General features: G+C 47.0%; 1 protein-coding gene across 2 annotated transcripts in view; it reads right to left on the bottom strand.

Moving 5' to 3' along the window:
• Positions 1-10,382, bottom strand: part of NFRKB (nuclear factor related to kappaB binding protein) — a 38,761-nt gene that overhangs the window by 7,973 nt on the left and 20,406 nt on the right. For both annotated transcript variants that reach the window (XM_036276920.1, XM_036276921.1), the window contains exons 13-22: positions 5,274-5,353; positions 5,142-5,188; positions 4,261-4,321; positions 3,739-3,913; positions 2,803-2,909; positions 2,296-2,419; positions 2,003-2,082; positions 1,627-1,847; positions 1,262-1,532; positions 426-638 (exon numbers count right to left, since the gene is read on the bottom strand). In XM_036276920.1, coding sequence (XP_036132813.1) covers positions 426-638; positions 1,262-1,532; positions 1,627-1,847; positions 2,003-2,082; positions 2,296-2,419; positions 2,803-2,909; positions 3,739-3,913; positions 4,261-4,321; positions 5,142-5,188; positions 5,274-5,353 — 1,379 coding nt within the window. The remainder of the gene's footprint in view (positions 1-425; positions 639-1,261; positions 1,533-1,626; positions 1,848-2,002; positions 2,083-2,295; positions 2,420-2,802; positions 2,910-3,738; positions 3,914-4,260; positions 4,322-5,141; positions 5,189-5,273; positions 5,354-10,382) is intronic.

Here is a 10,382-nt window from a genome sequence, read left to right as displayed (position 1 = left end):
TTCCATTTCATCTGTAAAATGGGGATAACAAAAGTGCCTACCCCACAGTGTTGTATCCATAAAATGTTTGGCACAGTGCAGGCACTCGGTGCCATTTTGCCTAGTAATCCTTTGAAATTCAATGGTAAGCCTCGCATATTCACAACCAAGAAAACACAAATATATTCTTATACAAGTGGTAAACTGAAATACCAATAAAGCATATAAAGTTATACCACAGAATTTTAACTGAATTAATCCATGCAGAGTCTCCTCCAAATTCAGAAACTCGGCTACTAAATGCTGAATTAGACAGAAAGGAGCAGAAACAAATCTCTTCGGCGTCTAGAGCTTGAACTGCCTGGGTGGGGACTCGAACTGAAATACCTGTGAACTACGGATCTCCACTGTCCTCTGCTTCAGGATGAGGAGTCGGATCCACCTACCTGCTTGATAATGTTCTGTCCACTAACGTTCTGAATGACGGCAGCTGTGGACGCACTCGGAGCAGAGCTTCCGGGAGAACTTGTGGCCGGCTTGCTTGCAGGGCTGGCTGTGGCAGGGAGACTCGTCACCGTGAGTCCCGTCTGCCCGGCTCCCGGCCGCTGCACAGTAGCCGCTGCAGTCTGAGCTTTGACTGGGACGGTGGCCATTACCGTCTAGTTCAGAGCATAAAGCCAGGAGCTTAATTAGACACTGAGATGTAGACCAACAGGCCACCACCCAAGAAGTGTGCCTCCGGAAGGTACTTCCAATGCAACAGTGCTTAATGCTCACTATTCCCTGATCGGACACTGTCAAGTTCTTGTTTTTGTGTAATACTTCTTTAATTTTCAGAATGCTTCCACATTTAATACCTCATTCCTACACACTCAGGACAAATATCAAACCCCTTTAATAGTAGAGGAGACTGAGGCAGAAGGTAAGAATTTTCTCTACAGTCACACAACTAGTTAGGGGCCTGGCTAAGATTAGAGGCACAACAGAAGGAGCCTGAGATTTAGAATCACAGATCTGGATGTAATCCCACCTCTACAAGGGACTAACGTTACAATCCTAGGTAAATCACCAAGCTTCTCAGAAGTTCTGATCCTCAATATATTAGGTACGACGTATATATATATAAAAGTACAACTCTCAAGAACACGGACCCGGCTGTGAACACTAAAGGAGTTGTTGTAACAAACATCAGCAGCACCAGCAATAATCTAAGGCTCCTCAGTCCTTACCCGGACGGCCCACTGGACTCACTGGCCCCCCTCTGGGTCCACTGCCCATTTACCTGGGGCATGACTTTGGTCTGCGTAGCAGTGGCTGGAACGCGAATCGGTGGTCCTGCTGGAATTGGTGGCAGGGTCTGCGCTGGCCCTGCTGACTGCTGAGTAACAGCAGGAAGGCTGGGCTGGGCCACCACCCGCACCTGGGGCAGTCCCGCAGAGCCAGAGTGGCTCACAACACGGGCAGTGGCCTGAGAACTTGGTGGAGTCTGACTGGAGCCTGGGGACAGCATGGTCCCCAGCTGTGGCATTGTTGGTGAAGACACCAGAAGAACACTGAGGAAAATCGGGGGAAACATAAAACCAACTGAGGACATGCACGCAGAAGGATTCCGGCGGGAGAAAGCCAGGGAAGAAGAGCAGTGCTTACCCGGAGCTGGGTTTAGCTGGTTCTGAGACAGCAGTGGGGCCACTTTTGTTGACTGCTGAAACTGGTGGAGGGGAGATCGGAGTGGCGGGCAAAGCTGGTGTGGTGGGGGTCACAGGCGTGACTGGGGTGGGTGGCATGCTGGAGTCACTGAGGCTCATCTGGCTCTGCTCAGAAGGGCCGCCGCTGAGGACCTTCAGCGAACTCTCCTTGCTAGTGGACTTCTACAGGGAGAAGAGAAGTTCATGAGAAGTTCACGTGCAGAGGAGACGGGGGTGTGCTGAAGGCCCTGTGGGTCCTGAGGCGCTGAGCTGAGGGGCGGCCTCACTGCGGCCTTCGCTGAAACCACTGAGCCGGGCTTTCTCAGCGGGTCACTTACCACTTTAGATGAGGGCTTAGGCTTTTGCTGAAGGGCTTTTCTGGCTTTCGCTGCCGCTGCTTGTGCTTGGTGGATCCGCTCTGTGAACAAGAGTGACAAGCTTCAGCGACTGTTTAACCTCAGCACAGCAAGCAGGGTGGTTTCATTAAGAGCCAAGGCCTCGCTGGTGGGCCAAGTCCTGTCTCTACAATTCTGTCCTGTCTAAATGCCAATGAAAAGCATAATGGAAGTGGGGCAGAAAGCAAGAGGCATCCCTGGTCCAGATGGACACACCGCCCAGAGGCCTCACACACCAAACTCTTCCTCGCTCCTATCGCGATGCAGGTAGATCCACAGCTTGCGTCCAATGTCGTATTTCACACACGGGTCTTTCTCATAATGCAGCCGATCCAGTGCACCGCTCACGACAGTGTTCACCTAGGAACCAGAAAGAGGGCGAGGAGCAGTCAGGCTCGGGCACCGCAGGGAAAGCACCGGGTGTCAGTCACAGCTGCCACACTGATCATATCTCCCAAACTCCCTACACATCGCTTGGCAAAGCCAGAAACACCGAGGTTCCTGAAAGAAGCTGCTGCTGTCACCTGGAGGAGGTGATGACCTATGACCTTTGGAAGCTGAGAGTCACACGGCTGCTTCCCTAACAGCAACAGTCTTAGGTTGTCACTGTTCACGTTCCTTCAGAGGCCCTTCTTCCCCCTTCCTCACTCAGTGTTTTAAAAAATTTACGTCTTTATATTTCCTTGTAACTTTTCTTAATTCCTTTCTGGAATAAAACAAAAATAATCTCTTCTCCATCCTACCTGAGTACTAGTGACATCTGGGGCAAGAAACTGGGAGTCCTTGAGCAGTTCACAGATCTCTGCTCGCGTGCCCTCTCCATTAGGCAGCCGAGCTGCAGCATCGCGAACTGGAGACAACAGAAGATGAGAGTCCAAGAGTCAAGCAGGGCTGCCATGAGGACACCTCCCGGGCGCTGGCGGGGGAGGTGCCCTGAGGTTGCCTCTGCCTCACTCAGCACTGGGTGGACACTGCCCTCAGGGGCAGTTCCCTATACACTCCTCACGTTCAGCCAACACTTGAACAGGAGGCCTAGGACTATTACAAACACAGGTAACAAACCACAGATTTCAGTGCTGTGACGTAACAGAAATCAGGTATCTTCATAATCACATTACAGCCGCTGCAGACAACTCAGAACATTTCCATGCATCACTATTTGGAAATTACAGGAGATCTAAGACCTGCTGCTAGATCTTGTCATTTAATATCATAATAAAAATACACACATTTCTGCACAAGAAATTTGTTTTAATATTTCCACAACTATTTTAATAAGATTAGTTTCTCTTGTAAGTCTATGCATTCTATTTTATGCATTTAAAGACAATAACTCTGAGAAGGAGTCCACAGGTTTCACCAGAATGTCAAAGATTCATGATACAAGAAAAGGTTGAAAACCTCATCTTGAAAGAAATCATATCCTGGAGGAAGCAAAGTCCTACACATAAGCTAACTACTATTTAGCTGGCCTGTAGACAATTAATTCCTCCTGAATGAAAATAAACTGAAGTGCAGACCTCAGGAAAGAAACACTGACTCCTGAGATACGTCTGGGAACAGAACCCCCCCATCCCAAACTCCAAAGCTTCCTAAGGCTACACCTGACTCTCAAGGTTTTCCTGTGTGGGTGTGGAGGGGTAATAAGTACAGCTGATTAGAGGGAAAAGTGATCCTACCGAGAGACAGGATGGTGACATAGGCAGGCCGGTCAGAGCGCAGCAGGGAGTGCTCCCGAGCCTTGTTGAGCGAGGTCTCCTTATCGAACACACCCTTCACGGGCCCCACGACAGACTCAAAGCCATGCATTCGAAAAGTGAATGCCTTATGGGGTTGGCTGTATCTGTAACGCTCCTATCGAAAGAAAAGGGCCAAGGCTCGTAAGTCAGAATTAGTGGGGTTCTCTCTAGAGCTCCCATACATGAAAGGGATCACCTGGAGAGATTAAAATAGGAAGGAAACAAGCTATTCCACTAGGAATATTGCCTTAATCACTAGCAAAGGGATGAAAAGGTAAACAAATGTATTTTGCTATCTAGAAGAATAAGTCCTCACACCATTTCTGCCCCCAATAAACACTCCCAGACAACAGGGTATCTAAGGTTAAAGGTGTGAGTTTCCTCTAAGAACGTGAATTCGAGAAGAGCTTCCCACATGGCCTCACAGATGCACATGGACACTGGGCTCTAGCTATTTCTTACCTGTTCCTGAAATACTCGTTTCTCCTCCCCCGTACTGGGTCGCACTACATAGTCAGTTCTTCTGCAACATAAAGAATTTTGAGCAATCTAAAAAAAGCTGAACTCACAAAAAACAGGGAGTAGAATGGTAGATGAAAAAAAACAGGGAGATGTTGGTCAAAGGGCACAAGCTTCCAGTTATAAGATGGATTTAGTTCTGGGGATCTAACTCATAGCACAGTGACTACAGTTAATGATACCATTTCATATACTTGAAAGTTGCTAAGAGAGACCTTGTATGTTCTCACCACACACAAAAAAAATTGGTAATTCTGTGAGGTGACGAATGTGTTAACTATCTTTACAGTAGTAATCATTTCACAATATTACATATCAATTATCTCTCACAAAGCTGGAGGGAAAGAAAAGGGACCACATCTGACTGAGAACAGTCACATGAGATGCTGGAATATAAAAAGCTCAAAGAGACCTAAATTCTAGCCTCAGTCCTGTCCCTAACCTTCAGCCAATCACTTACACTCATGACTCAATTTCTTTCTAGATAAAACGAGGAAGATGGACTGGATGAATCCTTCTCAAATGGGAACTGAAGGAAGGGGAACTCTGGGAAAAAAGTACGCCCACTACAAGGTAGATCACATCCCCCTCAGAAACTGCTATGCAGGCCCCTCCCCATTCAGAATCTTTTCCTCAGGGAGCCACTCCTAATAATGGGAGCATGTTGTCCTCAGGTATGCTGAGGCAGGCAAGAATCCACAGGCCCCTGGGACCTCTCAAGTCCATGACGACTCTGACATTACACAAGAAATGTTAGAAAAACCACCGCAGTATCATAAACTGCGGTTTCATAGGACACCACCCCGTTCGAGAATCATACTCACACCCGAGGAACAGGTGCTGTGGCATCTGAGCTGTCTTCATTTTCTTGCTGGAGAAAAGAAAAACATTAACAGGCAAATGAACTAAAAAATTCTGGCTAACTTAAAGATCTGATATTTCTTTAAAAACCATACCTTACAGAAGGCCTGGTCTTTGGTTTCTAGCCACAGCTGGAAGAGTGCAGCTAATTCCTTTTCATTATCTTGGGACTGGCCTATTAGAAGAATTAAAGGGCAAAAAATTACAGTAAAATAACCTAGGGTATTACTCAGAATCACACTTTCTCCTTACTTGCCACATCAGAGCGAGAACCTGCCAGGAGCTGTAGCAATGGTCCTTTGCACATACTACCCACTCAGCCGACACTGCCCTTCCATCACTGTCTGCCTGGACCACCGCTCTGGGATGTGCCCTAATTTGATCACTCATTCAATGAACATTTGCCAAGCAGCCACTGTGCACCACACTGCGTGCTCGGTTCAGGTTATTCCGTCAATCCAGTCTCTCCCCTCATGAAGTTCACGGGCAAGTGAGGAAAGAGCGCATATTCAATAGACTAAAAGTGGCAAGTATCACAATGGATGTCATGAAAGCTTACCCCGGGGAAGTTATCCTGTCCTGGGGGGGCAGAAAAGGCTTCTTCTGGCTAACGAGGGCACAAAGGCATTGTACGCACAGCACAGCAATGAAGAGGCCCAAGGAGGAGAAAAGCTTGACTCCCCTTGACCTGCCTAGAAAGAGATGAGCACTTCGCCTCTGTGCCCCGCTCCCCTACCACTCTGTTCAGACTCCTGCGGCGCATACCACACGATGATACCTATGTCTCCTGCCCAGACTAGAAGCCACAGGCATCAACGTCACCAGGTCTGCCTGGGTGAGGAAGGCATCCTCCAGGGCCTACCCTTCTCAAAGGCTGTGGAGATGACCCTGCCAGGTCTCCTACCAATCCTCACTAGCCAATGCACACCGCCACCATCCCAGAGAGCTCGGAGCTTCCCCACCCTGGGACAGCCCACTCCTCTCTCCCCATCCGCCTTCCAGAAATGCCACTTCACCCTCAGGAAATTCTTCTACCTAATCTCGCAACACTCCCTCCACGTCCTGGTTTGGTGTGAAATCTGGTTCTCCCTAGTCCTTCCACCTGTGGGATGTGGGACACAGCCATGTCCTTGAGAGTTCAGTTCTGCCCTCAACCCCATAACTGAGACTATTTCTCTCCAGCTCTTCTGAAATATCAAAATAAAACAAAAGCCTGGTCCTTGTGGCTCTTACCATCCACCTACACCCACCGTGTTCCCTGGTCCTCGCAGGTACTTACCTAGTCACCTTCCTCACGGGGTGCTGGCCCACCCTGCTCACCAGTCTACTTCCTGCCAGCACTCGAGATAACTGCCCCATCCACACAGACAGTCCACCCACTACCCTAATCCCTCAGTCCCGTGACCTCCGTGACCTCCTCCCTCCACTCCACCCAGGCCAGCTGCCTTCTCCCGCAATCACAACTGGGCTCTGTCTCATTATCTAAAACCATTCCATCTTCAAAATGCCCAATCCAGTGCTTCTCAACCTGGCCGTACTTAAGGATCACCTGGGAACTTTTATTTTTTGTTTTGTTGGTTAATTCTAACCTGAGGATATTTTCATTGATTTTTTTTTCCTCTTAAAGATAATGGAAGGGAGGGTGGGGGAAAAGAGAGAGAGAAACATCGATGTGAGAGAGACACATCAACTGGTTGCTTTCTGAATGACCCCGACCAGGGCTGAGGATCGAACCTGCAACCCAGGTATGTATCCTTGACTGGGAATCAATCTGCAACCTCTGGTCCTTGGGCCGACGCTCTAACTGCTGAGCCCAACCAGCAAGGGCATCACCTGGGAACTTTTAAAATACCAAGGCTCAAGCTGCACCCGAACAATTAATCAGCAGGTCTGCACTGATAGAGGAAGACATAAACAATTGGAAGAATATACCACATTCATGGACTGGAAGAATGAACATCATTAAAATGTCTATACTACTCAATGCAATCTATAAATTCAATGCAATCCCTATTAAAATACCAATGGCATATTTCACAGATCTAGAACTCCAAAAATTTACATGGAATCAAAAAAAGACCCTGAATAGCCACAGCAATCTTGAGAAAGAAAAACAAAGTAGGAGGGATCACAATACCAGATATCAGGTTATACTACAAAGCCACTGTAATCAAGAACAGGCACATAAATCAACGGTACAGAACAGAGAACCCAGAAATCAACCCAAGCCATTATGCTCAATTAATATCTGACAAAGGTGGCAAGAACATACAGTGGCGTAGACAGTCTCTTCAATAAATGGTGTTGAAAAAATTGGACAGGCACATGCAAAAAAAATGAAACTTGACCACCAACTTACACCATACACAAGAATAAACTCAAAATGGACAAAAGACTTAAAATATAAGTTGTGAAACCATAAAAATCCTGGAAGAAAACAAAGGCAGCAATATTTCAGACATCTCACATAGCAAAATTGCCACCAATTCATAGCCTAGGGCAAGAGAAACAAAGAAAAAAATAAACAAATGGGGAATCAAATTAAAAAGTTTCTGCACAACAAAAAAGAACATCATCAAAATGAAAAGGGAGCCCACTATATGGGAGAACTTATTTTCCAAGGATGTCTCTGGTTAATGGGTTCATTTCCAAAATATATAAAGTACTCATGCAACAAAAGGAAGACAAACAATCCAATTTAAAAATATGCAGAGGGCCCTGGCCAGTTTGGCTCAGCGGTTAGAGCGTTGGCCTGCAGTCCAGAGAGACCTGTGTTCAGTTCCCGCTAGGGGCATGTACCTCGGTTGCAGTTTGTCCCCGGCCCTGGCTGGGTGGTGCAGGTGGCAGCCACTCGATGTGTCCCTTTCACGTCGATGTTTCTCTCTCTCCCTCCTTCCCACTCTATCCGAACAAAAAATGGAGGAATGTCCTCGGGTGAGGAAATAAATACATACATACATACATACATAATATGCACAGACCCTGGCCGGTTTTGCTCAGTGGTTAGAGCATCGGCCCACGGACTAATGAGTCATGGGTTCGATTATGGTCAGGGGCATGTGCTTCGGTTGCAGTTCATCCCCACCTCTGGTTGTGTTGTGCGGGAGGCAACCGGTCGATGTGGCTCTATCACATCGATGTTTCTCTCTGTCTCTCTCTCTCCCTCCCTTCCACTCTACCTGATGATAAACAGAAAAATATCCTCGGGTGAGGAATAAAAAAATAAAAATAAATAAAAATAAAAATATGCAGAGGACCTGAATAGATATTTCTCCAAAGAGGATATACAAATGGCCAAGAGACATATGAAAAATGCTCAATGTCACTAATCATCAGAGAGATGCAAATTAAAAGGAAAATCAGATATCACCTCACACCTCTCAGAATGGCTGCCATCACCAAATAAACAAATGACAGTTGCTGGGGAGGATGTGGAGAAAAGGCTCCCCTAGTACACTGCTGGTAGGAATGCAGACTGCTGTCGCAACTATGGAAAACAGTATGGAGTTTCCTCAAAAAATTAAAAATTGAATTGGCATTGACTCAGTGATCTCACTTCTAGGAATATATCCTAAGAATCCTGAAACAGCCCTGACCGGTTTGGCTCAGCGGTTAGAGCGTCAGCCTGTGGTCCAGAGGGACCCGGGTTCGGTTCCCAAAAAGGGCATGGACCTCGGTTGCAGTTTGTCCCTGACCCTGGTTGGTCGTGCGGGTGGCAGCCACTTGATGTGTCCCTTTCACGTCGATGTTTCTCTCTCTCTTTTCCTCTCTCTCTCTCCCACTCCATCTGAACAAAAAATGGAAAAATGTCCTCGGCTGAGAATTAAAAAAAAAAAAAGCCAGTCAGAGAAAGACAAATATCACATGATTTTACTTTTAGGTGGAATCTAATGAGCAAAATAAACTGACAAACCAGCTAGATCCAAAGACATGGAAGCACAGAACAGACTGAGGAATCTCAGAGGGAAGCAGGGAGGGGTGCAGGAGGAGATTAACCAAAGAATTTATATGCACATATGCATAACCAATGGACACAGACAATAGTGTGGTGAAGGTCTGGGGGCCTGGCGGGAGCTTGGTGGAGGAGGTCAATGGGGAAAAAAGGAGGACATCTGTAATACTTCCAACGATAAAGATAAATTTTTTTAAAAAACCAGCAGGTCTGTAGGTACAGCCTAGGCATCAGTACTTTTTAGAAGTTCCCCCACAGACTGCAGTACACAGCCAGGGCTCAGAACCTTCATACTAATCCACACTTCTGCCCCCTGACTACAGTCACCTAGATTTCCTCCTTGTTTAGCTCCTCCCACCAAAACGTTATTCTGACTCAAAAGAACTGCTAGGCCATTCTCAGATCACATTAGCCCCCTCCCTTCCCACTCTCTCCCGGTTAGTTCAGAGTCTGTGGCCACCATTTCAATTACACACTTACCAATATAGTAATATCTAATAACTCTGCTGTTTTACCTCATCATTCCAACCTGGCAAAACTCAAATTCTAAACAATCCACATTCTCCAGGCTTCAGCTCGGACAGCTGAGGGCTGTCAGAGAAACACAAGCAGCCTCCACTGGCCCCAACAATACCCAGCTATCTAATGTCATCTCTGGCGGAGCTGGGTTCCCATGCTCGATAGTAACTATTCCCCACTTGTCTCAACCTCCATTCTCACAATAGACCATCACTCACCTACGACTTTAACAGAAAAGCCAGCAGAGCAACCCCCCCCCAATCCCCACTATAAGGCTACTGCTGTGAATCCATTCTTTCCTCCTATTGTAATAAATGTGCCATCTCCTGCCATCCTAGGTCAGTCCCTTCCCCTCATCTCAGGAATGCGTACAATTAACGTTCCCTTCTCTCCTGTATTTGCAACCTCCTCCTTCCCACTGCACTCTTCACCAACACTTGCACTCAAAGTTTCCCTTATTTAAAAACATTCCTCTCACATGGCAGATGTGGATCAGTGGACTGAGTGGTCCTGGCTTGCTTCCCTGTCAGGGCACAAGCCCAGGTTGCAGGCTCGATCCCCAGTAGGGGACGTGCAGGAGGCAGCCGATAGATGTCTCTCTCTCTCCCCCTTCCTCTCTTTGAAAAAATCAATAAAAATACACATTTTAAAAAACAACTTCTCTCTTGGCCACAAGTTCCCCTTATTATCTTCCCCTCCCTTGCTAATTCTCTAGAATTGTTCAAATTGTCAA

This window comes from Molossus molossus, unplaced genomic scaffold (genome assembly GCF_014108415.1).
Source record: "Molossus molossus isolate mMolMol1 unplaced genomic scaffold, mMolMol1.p scaffold_m16_p_22, whole genome shotgun sequence".
Taxonomy (NCBI): Eukaryota; Metazoa; Chordata; class Mammalia; order Chiroptera; family Molossidae; genus Molossus; species Molossus molossus.
Note: the sequence above shows the minus strand (reverse complement) of the source record. Positions and strands in the feature narration are given on the sequence as shown.